Source organism: Falco rusticolus, chromosome 5, assembly GCF_015220075.1.
Source record: "Falco rusticolus isolate bFalRus1 chromosome 5, bFalRus1.pri, whole genome shotgun sequence".
NCBI classification, from domain to species: Eukaryota; Metazoa; Chordata; class Aves; order Falconiformes; family Falconidae; genus Falco; species Falco rusticolus.
The window spans coordinates 32,779,518-32,795,949 of NC_051191.1; the positions used below are offsets into that span (position 1 = coordinate 32,779,518).

At 43.6% G+C, this 16,432-nt stretch overlaps 1 protein-coding gene across 1 annotated transcript; it reads left to right on the plus strand.

The window, feature by feature from the left end:
• Window positions 1–7,936: 7,936 nt before the first annotated feature.
• On the plus strand, window positions 7,937–14,038 carry KRR1 (KRR1 small subunit processome component homolog). Its single transcript, XM_037389096.1, has 10 exons — window positions 7,937–8,060; window positions 8,619–8,794; window positions 9,304–9,438; window positions 9,662–9,787; window positions 9,880–9,963; window positions 10,599–10,655; window positions 11,138–11,308; window positions 11,466–11,543; window positions 11,668–11,761; window positions 13,415–14,038. Exons 1-10 carry the CDS (start codon window positions 7,976–7,978, stop codon window positions 13,555–13,557), a joined length of 1,149 nt encoding a protein of 382 aa, XP_037244993.1. The 5' UTR covers window positions 7,937–7,975; the 3' UTR covers window positions 13,558–14,038.
• The last annotated feature ends 2,394 nt before the right edge of the window (window positions 14,039–16,432 follow it).

Below are 16,432 nucleotides of genomic sequence, written 5' to 3' on the forward strand. Positions count from 1 at the left end.
TCTCTGGCACAGAAAGCATGAGTGTTTCAGGGTGAGCCAGCCGATTGCTATCATGCCCTTCACCCAAGAGAGCCTTATCAGACTTTGCCCCCTGGAGAGTCCGGAGCCATCAGCAGCAGTGAGCTCGCCTGCACAGCCCGGCCAGACTCAGCGCAAGGAGCAGCCGTGCGGTTGGCTGTACAGAGCTCTGTATCTCAAAATTAATTTGCCTGTGGTTCTGCTGACACCTTCTGATTATGCTGCTCTCCCAGTAAAATAAAGGGCACGCTGAAATCAATTTCCCACACCCTACTTCACTGCAGATAGAAGACAAAAGATATATTGCTAATTAAAATGTTCTTATCTGCTGGAAAGCAGTTTGTAGGATTGATTTGAATAAAACTGATGATGCAGCCCACTCAGATCACTGAGAACTGACCTCTCTATTATGAAGTTCCAGAATAACATAGCGAAGCAATCTTGATTTCCTAAAATCTGTCAAAGGAAGAACTTCTCAGTCAGTTACAGCATATAATATGGATATTCCTGAAATGTCCTCTGCTTAATGAACAGCTGATATTGGCTAACCTCATGGAAATAAGAGAGAATTAGTACCAGCTGCAAAATGCATTCACTGGATAGTAAAACTGGCAGTTGGTATTATGCCTGCTATAAATATTTTTAATTAAAAATTGTTTTCTGTCTCTTCAATTGGTATAATAGCGATAATGCTTACTGAGAGTTTCTGAAGATGTAATAGGATTCCCCTTCATGTATAGCAGAGCTATTTTTTCTGCCGTAATATTGCTTTAGTGGAAATCTACATAATAATGTCCGGATTCTAGTACAAGGGAAAAATAGACCAAGGGAGTGTTTTATCTGTGTGTTTCAGAAAAACGCACATGAGCATTGTTGCAAGTTCCTAAAGAAAAGCTACACTCAACCTCTGGTTGCTCAGGTATGACTTTAAAATTATTTTAACAACCATTTTTGGGAAATTCCAGCTTCAACCCACAGCCCCGCGGTGCCGTATGCCTTTGAGAAAAGGTCTGCTCTTCGCAAGTGTACAGGGAGCAGCGCAGCAGATCCCCTTCGGCTGCTCTGGTGCGGCCCTGGCACGAGGCTATATCGGTGAGGGTGGGGGCTTGGGAGTGTTTCTCCTGCCTTGATTCGGAGAGGAACAGCCCCATTCCCCAAGGCTCCCTAGGCACTCACTGTGGAGGGGCTGGGAAAGGCACTGGCAGGGGGTATCCCGGTCCCCACGTGATGCTCTCCTGCCATGGCTATCCACAGGAGACAAGGGACACCTCCTCCTTTGGGGAGCCGAGAGCCATTAGACCAGCTCTGCCCTGGCAGGCACAGTCCATGTCAGGCATTACCTAAATAGGATGGATATCGAGACAGCTGGAGAAATCTCTGTTAGCCATCTCTGCTGGGCCCTTGGGAACGTGTGATTGCTCTCCACACTATGTGGGAGACTTTCTAAAGCAGACGGGAGCGATTGCTTTCTAATCCCTGCTTGACTCTCTTACCCCCTGAGGCTTTGGACCAATATTCTGATTTAGGCATTTCCTCCCACTGCCTTCCTCAGCCCCCTGCCTTCCTCTTCCCCAGCTTCCGATACACCTACCCCTGACCAGCACTCGCCTTCACCTTCCCATTTTTATTCTCCTGTGTACATCTCAGAGATCCTGGCGCAGCTTGCCATGGTGTGGTGTTTGCTTTCTGACAACTCCCAGAGGCTCAAGTCAAGACAAAAGCCTCATTATGTCAGTCATTGTATGAATACATGATTAGGCGCATCCCCTGCTCCAAAGACCTTTTGATCTAAGCCTGCTGCTTTCATATTCATAATGATACTAAATGCCTTTCCCAGTTTGGCTCTCATCCTTTTCTTATTCCCAAATTGATAGCAATTTTATTGTAAGAAAGTCTTTCCCCAGACAAAGCTATTGTCTTTTTTACCCACTGGTTCTTCCTTCTTACCCTGGTTTCTTCCTTCTGCCATAAATTTTTGTTTTGTTTTTTTCCACCTAGCCCTTTCAGATGCTTTTATGGCTTGCAATCCTCTCATTTTTCAGCTCCTTGTTCCTCTTGGGGCTCAGCACGTGCTGTCCTCTCTGCTCACTTTCAAAGGGAAGCCCTTGTTCTCACAAACTCGGCTATCCCTTTGTTGAGCTGAATTCATGATGGCCACTGCTCCCTCTTTATCTTTTCATGCCTAAATTCACAAGTGTCTTTATGGTAGCTACATCTAAAAGTTTTGCTACCAGGTCAGTGATATTCCTCTCTATTTCTTGAAAAACATTCTTCCTGTCTTTCCAGCCTCAAAATATGAATAGATGTCTGACTGTGTGAGTGTTTGCTTTTTTTCTAGGTTTTAACCCCAGTAACAGTGAAGGTGATTTATTATTCATCCATCAGGTCCTTGTGGTAAAATGCAGACTTGTTATCTGGTGAAAAGAGAGCCCAAAAGGATGGTAATTAACATCTAATCCTGTGACGATACAGTAAGTCCCTTTCATTCTTTTGAAATTCATGTTTTTGACTCCCACTTACTTGTTCTCACCTATGACAAACTCTGCCTGCTTGGGCATTTCCCCAGCTCTCCAGCAAGAAGGCAGCAGTACCACTGCGGCGTGGTTCTTGCCTGACTGGGTTTGCGATAGGCACTGTTACCTTCATCTATCAGCACTTCTGCAGATCGCTGGATTCGACAGCAAAGACGGGAACAAAACAAAACCACAGAAATGACTTATTCCACTGCCCAAAGAGAGAAAGGGAGAAGGAGGGAGTGAGGGGAAAGAGAAACAAAGACCACATCCCTGTCCACCTGAGGGCACAGAGATCATGTTAGCCAGATGGGGAAAGAATCAAAAGGGACTCTTCTGGAGGTGGCTGGGCAGGGGGAGGTTCTGTTTGATTATTTTAATTCTGCCAGGCTACCTCCCAGCGCTGGATCACTCAAAAGATGTAATTTTGTTCCAGAAATGAAAGAACTCTATAGTAACAGAAAAAGGACAACACATTTCTGATTACTTTTTCTCCATCCTGTCCAATTAATAAGTTTTAGTGGCCAGTTTGAACTATGTTTTAATCACTTGAGAAGTTTTGTATGAAATAGCTGATAACTTAATAGCCAGTCACACCAGGAGAAGCTCTTGCTTGCCCATGTGCCTGTTTCCTGCCCTGTTGTAAACTATAAGAACTAAGAACACCCTAAGCCAAGATAAATTTGAAATACAATTCTCCAGTTGTTTGAATCAAAAGGCAATATTGATTATTTAATTACATAGAAATGATCCAGATGCTGAGCATTTACTACAGATTAATGACTGTCCCAGAGCAGTTAATGGCCCTTCTCACTGCCATCAACACAAGCTGCTTATTAATCCCTGGAAAATGGCTTGCATAACAATCATAACCTGCTGTTAAAGTTTATAAATAGATAAAAGTGTCACATGGATTTATGAGTGCTGAGGCTGAATGGGATCTGTGTGGTGTTCCTAGCGAATGAATGCCTTGTGCATGAGCTCATCTGATTGCTTGAATTATCACAAAATCCCAAGTTGCTCTTTTGGATTGGAAAATGGCATGTAAGAAAGTGCCAAGTGGCTGGAGTCCTATCTACTGACTGGGAAATAATTACTTTGCTGCATAACAGACACCTTCATTCTAACAGCAGTGCTCTGCCTTTTTTATCATATAGCCTGAAATGCATGTAAGGGAGACTGTGCAGCTGTGTTGTTTCATTCCTTTGCTTTGATTTTAAAAGAGAAAAAATGCTTGCCTGTATACACACACACATTGCTGACCTGGGTCCCCCCAAAGCCCAGTGTAGGGGTTGTGTTAGGCTGGGATCTGTATTATTCAGACAAAGGTCTTCAAAGGAGCCCTTCACACCTGGGTCTCTCCATCCCATACTGGGCATTTATAATAATAATGAACACAGTACACACTGCCAGCAAGAGCTGCTTTCAGAAAACACGTTGTCTCTTGGTGCTGGCAGAGCTGGGAGGGCATGCAGATCTGGGGGCTGGAGCGGTTGAGAGCAGAGAATCGCAGTGGCGCCGTGTCCCACTGGCCATGCGGTAGCTGTGCCCCACCACCCCGCTGGCACTTGCAGTGCCCCTTCTGCCTGGGAGCTCAGCTGCCAAGCCAGCGTGTGGGGGAACCTGCTCCTGTGGGGCTGCAGCATCCCCCTCATGACACAGCCCAGCCAGGGTCACCTGGGCACCAGCCTTCGGTCTCCCATCGCCTCAGCAGCCACTGTTCCCCCAGCTAGCTGTCCCCCTCCTAATCCCTCCAGATGAGCGGTGGCTGGTTATTGCATTTAAGCGGTGACTAATAAAAAGGATATAAACATGATATTGTCTGGAGCCTGAAAAGGCTGCCCAGAGGAGTGGAGCGGGTCTGTGGGAGCATCCTGTCCCTACCAGGAATTAGGAAAACGGCTTCCCCATATCTGACCAAACCACAGATCCAAAAGTAAGAGGAAAGGTGAGAAATTACTGTCTCCTTCAAAGAATCAGACAGGACGGGACATGATTCACAGCTTCCAAGCCTGTTAGCACAACTGCCTCTGTTTCCTATTATTTTTAGTGGACCTGTCTCGACTCGACTGGGCAGACATTATTCAGTGTGGCACTGCATCAGAAAGGGTTGTCCATCGTTTGAATTGGAGAAGCTGGGTGCCACAAGGCCCCAGTCCCTTCCGCCTTGCACCATGCACCTCTCTCCTTCTCCAGCACAGAGGCTTGGGAGACTCAATGACCCCCATGCAGCAGCAGCCTGCACAAGGGGTGGGATGCAGGAGAGGAGCAGGCACACAAGCGGGCTGTCACTGCCATTGCAGAGGTTTGAGATGTATGCCTAGAGCAGGCATGCTGCCCAAGAGATCTGTAGGTGTGAGGAAGGGAAGGTGTATCTCACCAGAGAACTCTCCTCTGACATTCTGGCTCACAGCCAGAGAGCGTACTGCTGTAAAGATCCTCTGCCTTACGCATTGCCCTGGCCGTGCCACCTCCCCCCTGCGCCTCTCCCTTGGGGTCCCTCTTCTTTCTTGCTGCAGCCTATAATTTGTCTTCACGCTCTTGACACTTCATGGCCTGCAGCCTCTATACCTTTCTATACCTCTCTATACCTCCCCGCCTCTCATCCCGGTCAGGAAGCTGATTCCCACTGCTGAGCACTGCCAGCATGCCCCTCCCACAGCCCAATTCTGTGATTTTTGGTGGGTTGCATTTTCCTTATGGGAGCAGCCAGGCTGTAAAAAAAAGTGCTGAACTAAACTAATTATCCTCCCTCAAATGCTTGCCAAATCTGCTTTGCAGTGCTTCCACAACACTTGTCCAGTTTTCAGGTGACATAAGCACCGTGCACTTCATGAGCTGCCTCCCCAAGTCCCCCCAGCTCTGCCTTCACATCGACGGGGTGCAGGACCCCAGCCCTGTGCCCACAGGCTATGCAGCCCTGAGGGATACCAGCCCAGCAAGCAGCCCCAGAAGTTTTCTGTGTCCAAGAGCTGAGAGAAGCAAATTTGCCTCCCTGTGCTCGCCCAGGGTCACTGCATCTGTCAATGGCACATCTGGCGAGGCAGAAGCAGGACCCCGGCCTCCCCAGGCAAGGCTGAGCCATGCAGGCAGAAGGCAGCACGTTCCCGTCTTCTCCATCTCCTCCCTCAAGCAGAAACCACTGGGCGGGCGGCAGCTCCCTTGGGGATGCTCCAGTTAGCGCAGTGGTCACTGCCATCTAGTGGGACCACGGACAGATAATCAAGCACCCCAAATGGCCGGAGGGACACCCCAGAAACCTTCTGCTGCGGGGCCTCGCAGATTCCCCTTCCTGCTTTTTTCCCTTTTGTCCTCAGAGCAGAAGGTGAGTACTTGATGTTCTGTTTTGGAGCAGAGATAGTGCCCTGAGAAGCACCTCGCAGCCCCGCAAGGGGATGCTCTGTCCTTCACCGGCCCACAAGTGCACCCACAGAGGCCCTGTTTGAAGGATGTGGACAGACAAAAGAGAAATAAATGGCTAAACCATGCATCAACTTGACAGCAAAATTACATGCGGAAGGGATCCTGGTGTCCTGTTCACTGTGGGAGATGGGGCTGGCGCAGGGCTGGGAGATGGAGCAGGCTAGGAAAGACTGCTGTCAAGCTCAAAGAAAAGTTTAGGGGGATCAAAGCTTCTTTGAATTAATATTTTTTTATGTGTAGATCAGATGATAGGGATATCTTTGGTAAGGAACATATTTTGGTAATTGCCATCATCATGATGGTAATTAAACACCCTAGAATGCAGGCTTTTATGAAAAGGTCTGATGAACACCTGTCAAGGACAATGATGTCCTGCCTCAGAGATGTGAGTGTTCTTGATTTTAAAGGTCTTTTCCAGCTCTTCACTCCATTGGCTTTTCATGGTCCCCGTAAAAGAGAGCAAAGGAGGCATGTTCTTGCTTTTTTACTGAAGAAGAAGCTCATTTACAGGTACAGGAAAGGGGTGGGAGGAGATTGCAGAGCACCCCCCAGAGAACCTTAAATTACATTATTCAACTGGATAATTAGGTCTCATCAGGAACACGTTTTCTGTAGTTATGAGCACTGAAGTACTTCAAGTATTTATCAATGTACTGCAGCGCACATTTTGATGATGCTGGTTCTTGTTTTCCTTTACGTTGCATAAGAGCAATTAAAAATTCAAAGCTGAAGAACGTGGCTGGAAAAGATGTTTCACATAAAAGAGGAAGAAGGAAAAAAGACACTCCATATATGCTTCTCACCTCAACCACAGCATTAAATTTCTTTGAGCCTGTCCCTGTAATCACAGTAGAGGCATAGAGTGAGTCCAAAAGGGGCTGCAGAGAGACCTAGGGGAAGTGAGTGGGGTTTCCAGCCGCGTAATCGCCCACCAGGCCCTGTGGCATGAGACAGACCGTGCTGTGTTCGCAGGAGCCACTGTCGCCCACCTTGAAATAAAGTAACCCTGATGGAGAGCTGCAGGAATTTTCTCTGTTCACAAGCACAGAGATGTTTTGGTCTGACATGCGGCCTGTAATACCCGACACCCGAGTGTGTTCACTACGACCCAATGTCATCTCAAAAGTAAGTTCGTTTCCCTGTGTGCAAAATCAAAAGTCTAAGAATACAAGATATTGCTTTTAATACGAAGTTGCACAAGTTTGGGTGGTAGGTGAACTATCACCCTTGGTAGTTTCCATAATCATGTTAATACACGATTACACAAACATGAACTTGTTAACTTCCAACCCTCTAACACTGATTGGATGGTAACCTACATAACGGTTATACAGTCTTGGTTAACTACACACACTCATTGAGGAGGGGTCTCTTTGTGGGTCGGGGTAGCTGGCGTAGGGGGTGTGATTTGTAGCATTACAATGAAGATAGTTTGCCCAAGGACACATCTTTGGCTGTTTGTCCAAGGAGTATCAAATACATCTTGATTGCAACAGTCTTGTGTTGCAAAGTGTGATTTCCATGACGTGATTGCTCTTCGAAGTCGCCTTGTCCTAAGCAGCAATTACTTCAGTTAATTGTCCTTGATAGCACTTTGCGTGGGACATCCCAAGTCCAAATAATGCGCACGTTCTGTTTCTTCAAGAATATGTGCAGACTGGTAAAAGAAAACCCTATGTCCATATAGTATTTGTTAGCGTTCTGATCACAAAATTCGGTAAGGCACACAGCAGAGGCCGGCACCGCCGCTCGGGGCGAGGCAGAGCAGCATCCCTCCTGTTCGCACCAGCTTTATTTTCACATTTTTTCTCCCGGGGAAGGCCCACGCGAATTGCTCTGAATACAGAGGGTAACGCCACCAGCAACGCCCCGGCCGCCGCACCCACTCCCCTCAGCCGCTCTGCCCGCCGCCACGGCTGCCACTGCCGCTCCCGGCGTGCCCCGCGCCGCGCCGCGCCCCGCCCCCTACCGGCGCGCGGCGCTTCCGGTGCCGGGTGAGCGGGGGCGGCGCGCGGGCAGTCATGGCGGATCCTCCGGGGGCGGCTGAGGCCGGGGCGCGGCAAAAAGAAAAACCAAAACCCAGAAACAAAAAGAAGGCGGCGGCAGGTGGGGGCGGGGTGAGAGCTTATGTGGGGCGGGCAGCCGGCTGGTCGGGGAGCCCTCGGGCTGAGGGTACCCGCGTGGCCCCACCGTCCCGTCCCGGCGGTCCCTTGGGTTTCCTGAAACAAGCGGGGGCCGAGGAGCTGGGCCGCGGCACGGGGCGGCGCGGGGGCGGGCGGCTTCCCGGCCCGCGGCGCTGGGCGAGGGGCGGCTGCTGGCTGCGAGGGGCGCGCAGCGGGGGCGCTTTGCTGCGGGGCGGCCGGCCGGCCTCGGGGCGCGCTGGGCCGGCCTCTTGTTCTCCTATGGCAGCCTGTCCACAGCGCCTAGCTCTGCTGTGGTTGCCTTTGTCTGGTTTTTAAAAGTACCTTAAAGCAGTAATTTAAGGTCAGAAGAAATGCAGAACACATTCGGCAGAGTCTTAAACAAAACTTTGCATCCCTGCTTTCAGTTACAGTACCTTTTGTAGTTAAACGGGGAGGAGATGTAATAGTTACTGATGAAAGAGGAGGAGAAACCTTCGGTTTATGGTTTGCTGGTTGTTTTTTTTTTGTATACCTATAACAGTTGATGAATATGAACTTCTCACTGTGCCGGATGGATGGAAAGAGCCAGCCTTTACAAGAGAGGATAATCCGAAAGGGCTGTTAGAAGAAAGCAGTTTTGCAACATTATTCCCGAAGTATAGAGAAGCATACTTGAAGGAGTGCTGGCCACTTGTCCAGAAAGCCTTGAGTGAACATGTATGAATACTTACTAATTGTGGTACTATGTTTTATCTTTGGGGATATACAGGTCTTACTTAAGCTTATAAAAATAGTGCAAGCTGCTTTTCTAATACTGCATCTGTGTATATTTCCGTTGTGCTTACATTTACAATTGGTAGTGTAATTTTTTTATTGGTATCAAAATCAGTGAAGGTCTGTGTATTCACATGTGCAGTTCTTTACAGATGCTGTCAGAAAGCTCTCTGCAGCAGCATGTCTTGCCATTCAGGCACTGACAACTCCATTGCATGTGAATTCAGGGAGATGAGGGAGGTGGTATTTTGGGCCTTGTGACACATAATCAGTCTCTTTGGTGTGTGTCTGTATGTGTGAATTTTCTTAAGCTGCAAGTCACATACGGAATTTTGGGAAATGGATCTGCGTCAGTATGTTGTGTTCTGTTTGTTACCTTCTTACTGCCAAAGGTGAGTTCTGAGGTTCTTATTCAGAGATATTGATTCCCTGTTTCTTTTCAAATATTGCAGTTTGTGAATGCAGCGCTGGATCTAATTGAAGGAAGCATGACTGTCACTACCACTAAGAAGACTTTTGATCCATATGCAATCATTAGAGCTAGGGATTTAATAAAACTTCTTGCAAGAAGCGTTCCATTTGAACAGGTCTGTATTAAATTCTGGAAGTTTGTGTCATTCTATCATAATACTTACAAAATAGTACATTTTCAAAATATGGGGTTTACAAGTGAGTTAATTAAAATTAAATATATATTTAAAGTAAACATATCTGAAAGCAAATTGAGAAGAATAAACTGAAATATTCTCTTGACTCTTCTGAATAATACATTTGCATTCCGATGATATTGCCAGCTTTTTGTCTCTTTAGGCAGTTCGTATCCTTCAGGATGATGTTGCATGTGACATCATTAAAATAGGCTCTCTGGTGAGGAAGAGAGACACTTTTATAAAAAGAAGAGCACGACTTCTTGGGCCAAAAGGCTCTACTCTGAAGGTATTTCCTATAGGTGTAGTAACAATTCTTGGACCCAAATTTGTGTGGGGTCTTCAGTTTGCACTTAACTTTGTTTCTTTTTTTTGATGTAGGCCCTGGAACTGTTAACAAACTGTTATATTATGGTGCAGGGCAACACTGTTTCAGCTCTTGGACCCTTTAGTGGGCTGAAAGAGGTAAGAGGAGGCAGATGAGCTATTTGTATAGCCTACTTCTGTGCCCAGCTCAAGGGCATACAAAAGGCAAAATCTGACAACCTCAGCAGTATCTCACTGACTTTTCAGCTCTGTGTTAGTAAGGTACATTTTACTTGCATGTCCGTAGTCTTAGCAGCTTAGCTGCTGGTTTTTGTTTAAACTGTGAGATCTTTCTGTCTTGGAAAGAAAGTATTTGTGAAATACTGTTCTGGGGATTTCTTTAGTAATAATTTTTGTAGCTTCAGATAAAAGGTGTAAGTGAAAATACTGCAGTTAATGATACATAACCTTAAAGAACATCTAATAGGTTTTTAATAACTATGCAGGAGAAGAATGCTTCTCAAAAGCGAGTTTCTCATGACACATAAAAGCCATGATAACATGACAGTAATGTTTGTGGGGCATGCTGGACTGTATTAGAAACAGCACTTCAGAAATATCAGTAATCTTGTCCTGTGCCACCAGTTAAACATGTGCATTAGCTTTTTAAGTCAACCTACTTTGGGGGGCAGGGGTGAGGAGAGGAAGCAAGACAGTATACCTGGTATTTTAATTTAATAGAATATGAAATACTTGCTGAGTGTTCTGTTCCTTTTCTTTTTTATTAAATACAGGTTAGAAAAGTTGTTTTGGACACAATGAAGAATATACATCCCATATATAACATTAAGGTTAGCATGGTCCACTGTGCATCTTTGTTTGCAAGAAAGTACTATTTCTTCTCAGAGAGTTGTTATATACTTTTTGTGTTTCTGTGTGGTAATACATTTTTGAGAATTTCTGTAGCATGCTTCTTCAAAAAAACCCCTGACACTGGTATCCTCCATTTTACCAGGATATATTGCCATAATATCATTAACAGTATCTGAGAACATACAAGGAAAAGGGTGTATAAACTTTCCCCTCTTTGTTTGGTTGATACTTGCTTGTTTAAATGAGGCACCTTCTCCAGTGCATTTTGTCCCCGTTTGGAGACATATGTATCTTTCTGGTTCTGCTGTTCATAATTAACAGAATGCAGTAAGAGGTGGAAGGTTTGGATGTAGCATATTCACTGTAAGAAAGTTTGGTAAAACTTGTAGTTTTAAGCTTTTGACTATTACTGTAATACCATTTTTAATAACTTCTTTGTGACATTCTAAAACTACTGAAGACTTTGATGATCAAAAGGGAATTATCAAAAGATCCTGAACTGAGGTCTCAAAGTTGGGAAAGATTTTTGCCTAAGTTCAAGCGGAAGAACTTGAAAAAACGGAAGGAGCCAAAGAAGAAAAATACTAAGAAGGAGTACACACCATTCCCACCTCCGCAGCCAGAAAGCCAGGTCAGCTGAAACTTAATTTGGTTATGCAGGAATATAGTACAACTTAAAATCATGTTCTTGCTAACAGGAGGTTGGGAGGCCGCCTGATTTCCTGGTACTATACATCTGGCTTATAATGCATAATTATCTAAAGTTTTTTGGTACTTGTCTTATGCAGATTGATAAAGAATTGGCAAGTGGTGAATACTTTTTGAAAGAAAGACAGAAGAAACGAAAGCGAATGGAAGAGATAAAGGTAAAGTTGTTCTAACCCACTGTTTGGTTAAACAGCATTTGACTGCTGACTTGGAATGATATTTTATTTTTTGTCCCTTTTTCTCTGCTGTACTGATACTTGACCTTTTTACTGGTAATTTTAGGCAAAGCAAGCTGATGCAGTCAAGAAAAGGCAAGAAGAAAGAAATAAAGCTTTTATCCCACCAAAGGAAAAGACAGTTGTGAAAACAAAGAAAGGTAAACTCTGCATGCGCGCCCCTCCCCCCCCCCCCCCCCCCCCCCCCCCCAAGTCTAAAACCTTCTGCTATTGATTCCTGGGCTGAGTGATTTTGCAGAGGTACAGCTGTAGGAAAAATAAAGGTCATGCAAAAAAATCCTAGTAGTTAAAGATCCATGCCTGGAGTTGCCAGGGACAGTAGAAAGATCATGCAGCCCATAATTTTATACCTATACGATGACAGTTCTCTCTAGAATGCTTTCCTGATGGGAGTACTGGGACAGCCATTTCAACTGGTTGGTCTGGCTGCAACAATTTTTGGCTTTCAGTCTTGTAGAGAAACTGCCATAACTTTTGCATTCAAATGGCTTTTCTGTTAAGTATTTATTTTGGGTTCCTTTTATCTTACTTACTTGAAAACTTACGCCACAAGGAAGTGTTGGCAAAAGATGGGGTAAATAGCTTTTCTAAAAGTTAATATAAAACCACACTATATGCAGAGTAAGAACTTTGTGTTTTCATATGATTTTTTTTTTAACATTAAAGAAACAAGTCTTCAGTTTTCTGGATTCATTGATTATACTACATATTCATTCACTGTATTACATTATGTGTGTTTTGTATTAGCTATGCTACCTACATATTATTACATGACACGTTATGCAATTTCTAATGAACTGAAAAGTTCATGTATTCAAAAAGTCTGTGTTCTGCAGCATTGATATGGTCCTGTTTTGTGATGGCAGCAAATCTTCCATGATCTTGCTATTGACTGTACTGTATCTCAAATACTCTGCTTTTCTAGCTGCTGTGTTTTGACCTCATACCCTCAGTCTTCCAAGAATAAACCATAGCAGTAGTTTGTATGTAGAGAAGAGCTGGTCCAAAGACAGTACTACCCACTGTCAGATGTAGGGATAAACTGGGTGAGATAGGAGAGTTGGATCTGAACTCATGACTCATGCCCAAAGAGAAAATACCGTCACCTAGATGAACATAGGAGTACCTTATTCACATTGCTCAGCATTGTGTTTAATTGAAGTACTCTGGCACTTCCTGTAGAAGTCTCTTACAAAGGTCTTCATGCAGGAGTTAAAGTTCTGTATCGTACTTCCCCAGCCCACCCTTTGCCATCCTGTTTCTAAGAACAGCCATTAATGGATGGCCAAGGAGAGAGTGTAAGGATAGGAACAGGCATGTTTGTGATCTTACCGCCTTAGTTACTTGCAGGAAGACAAAATACCATTAAGCTTTTCCGGGTATAAGAACTCAGTAATAAATTTCTTCTCTTCTTTTGTGAGACCAACCAAGCCAATAGGCCTGTGTCTAAGAAAGCATGTATGTATTAATTTCGGAGGAGTACATCTGTGGCCTGAGGAGTGAGTGATAACAGTTTGTATGTGTGCAGTGTGGCATCTGTTTTCAAATGCAGTTGTATAGGGTTTTTTATATGTTCTCCTTTGAATTCTGCTGAAAGAGGTTTGTGGATGATACTGGTTTCAACAAAAATGATTGTTATAATAGTTTATAAAATCGTCAGTGAACTTAAAATGAGTTTTAACCAATGCCACAGGATGCAGCTTACTGTGTTTATATATGTTTATCTTGTAGACCGTTAAGATTTAGAAAAAGTAAAATTAATGTCTGTTATCTTTGGATTTTTTACTATGTAGCCTCCACTGAGAAAAAAATTGATATTGAAGCCATCAAGGAAAAGGTTAAGAATGCAAAGAAGAAGAAATTAGGAGCACTTCCTGTGGAAGAAGTAAAGTTAAAAATGGCAGCCGATGAAAAGAAAAAAAAGAAAAGGAAGTAATTCACCATCCAAGTTGCTCACTTTTCTCCTATGTTAATGAACATTTTCACACTTGGAAGATTTCAGACTTCTTGCTGTCAGTATAATCTGGACAAGAAAAGACTAGGTAGAAAGGTCATTCTCTTTTCATAAGTACAGTTTAATTAGTGGATATAAAGCAGCTGTGCAAAGTTGCTAAGGCTGGTGAAGAGAATCTGTGCTGCTAAGTAAAAGAATGCATTTGGATAGTATCCATCTGTGAAAAGGGAAGGTTTCATAATAAAAACATTTAGGAGTTCGATGCAGGTTGTCAGGGTTGGAGACCTAGGTGGGAGTTTAAGGTTATTCTTCTGTGAAAGACTACCAGACTATATACAGCCTCAGTTATGGTGATAACTTTTGCAAAACAGGCAAGGTTTCTTACTATATTATGCTTTTGTTTCTGTAAAAGCTGATGATTTTTGTGTGTCTTGTCTTGGTGTTAATAAAGTATTTTAATACATTGTTCTCAAATAATTAGTCATCTACTGCACAACCTACATGTTTTCCAGGAAACAAGCTCATAACTTCATGTGAGAATTAGACAAACCATAATCTTAATTGAATGTCATTAATAACTGTCATTTATTAGCATTCTCCTGGGGGCTGTTAGACAGAATGTGGTACAAAGCAAGTGTTTCCACACAGAATGTGCTGCAGGGAAAGCATAAAGTTTTGTTATCTTTAAACAAATTCTTAATTTATTTCTTGCTTGCAAGTAGGTCTTAAGAAATTGTGTTCCTCTTTTTTTTTTTTTTTTTTTTTTTTTTTTTTTTAGGCCCTTCCCCTTTTTAAAGAAAGCTTAAAGATTTTTAGTTTCCTGAAAATGCAAATTGTGATGAGATAAAGTTCACCAGAAGAGCAGATGTTGCTGATTTAATATGTCTGGGATTAAAGAAGCCAATGTAATGATTAGGAGGTGGTAGAGCCACGCCAATTTCATGATTGTGTTGGGAGTGCTTTTGCCAGGGTTTGGAATTCTGGTTTGCAGAGGAAGGGATTATGCTAGAACATTGCAGCTTGCTGCTTTTAGGTTAGTGACCTTTTATTTGGAACTAGTAAGTGAAAACAGCCATTTCCTTTTTTACATATATAAATAAGAATTTAGTATATATGTGGTTTAAGTAGCCAGTGCATGTGTGTTGAGCTGAGGCCTGCCTTTTAGGGTAAGGGACAACATTAGCCTTAGAGTGCCTGTCAGTTATGTGATCGTTTCTTGGCACTTAATTGTTAAGGAGAAAATGCTTTCAATTCTTTTAGGGACTGCATTGTTCATAAACAGCAGTTAAGTTGTGGAATCAATCAGGAAAATACTACTTCAACAGATACTTCACTGACATTATGATCAAAAAGTCACAAACACCCATCTCAGAAACTGTCATCAGCTGATGGTTAGTGATACCAGCACTGTGAAAAGCCTTTTGGAAACACCAGCTGGTGTTCAGCCGTTGTAAAGGGGAGACCAGAGTTCAGTACCAGTCGGGTAGTTCAGAGCTCTCATGCAGTGAAAGGGCTGGTTTCAACAGGAGGCACTGCAATGCTTCAGTTTCAATGCCTGTTATCACAGTGCGATCCCACAAAGTAGGAGTCTGCAGAAGCCGTTAAGGAATCTTGACTGTAGCAGGGAAGGAGTATGAGTGTATAAGGGGAGTAAGAGTCCTTGGTTCTGATCTGGCCTGGACCAGGCCCCTTTCGCTGCAGAGGACTGGCACAGGTGTTCCCTGTTCGGTGTTTAAAAAGTTCAAAAAGTACAGAGCTGGTTGCCCCATGCTGGTGTTGCAGGCTGGCATTTCATTTCAGGAACCTGATCTAGCTGAAAGCACCCTACAAAAAGGGTTTCCAGCTGCATCAGCTAACTGCCTGAATGCCTCAGTTGCGGTGCAGGAAAACGTAGTTCAGCTTGGTGGCAGCCTGGCCTTAAATTATATCTCCATGGAAGCAAGCCACAGCTGAGGCAGCTATGTAGTTTTTGCATTGAATCCCTATCCACAGTAAAACTCAACAGATTTCAGGAAGTCTTGTTCTTCTGTTGCTATGAGGTGAAAAGGCTTTGCATTGTATTTAATCTTTTCCAGTTCTTATGGTTGGCAGGTTTCAAGGATTGTTGGTTGGATATTTACTTAAACCGGAAAACCAAGAAAGCTTACTCACATTCCTGTAGGCAAGTTAAACCAAAGTATTTGTCTACTTAAGTATCCATATCTTAAACAGTAACTGCCTGCATGGGCTCACTGTTGGTGCTTTTTACACCTGTCTTCTGAGACAATATGGCTGTACAGTTCTAACTCTTGTATAAAAAGTAAAGAATAGAAAATAAAGTGGGTTTGGAAGGGTAAAAAAGTTTATTTGGTATTTTCATAACAGCTTGAATTATTGCAAACTATCTCCTTAAACTGATTTTAGAGATTACAGACTTGCAAAAAAAGTACCCGAAGGCTGTATTTATATATCAGTGTTTTGCATTTATCGTATGGAATTCATAGGCATATGGCATAAGGTGAATGTGGACAACACAAAGTGGTTTGATCATCCAGAATTAAATGTTTGGATTTTTGGATGTCCTTAAAACGTGATGCAGTACTTGCTTAGCTTTGACTTCCTGACTTTCAGGCTTTTTTGTTTTAAACATACCATGTTGTAAAGTTTGGGGATTTTTTTCCCCTAAGCCCCAGTGATTTACAGGGTTTTTTTAATGAAGCATTTTCTATGGTATTTCCTTAGAGCTGCTGAAGTATATAGTTCAGTGACAGTGCTGTGAATGTTTTGAACTTTAAGGGCTCTGTGTTCATTCTGTTTGCTCTCCTGGAGACCAAGCATAGATTAAACTAAGCAGGGGAGAATTCCTGCCGAGTTTATT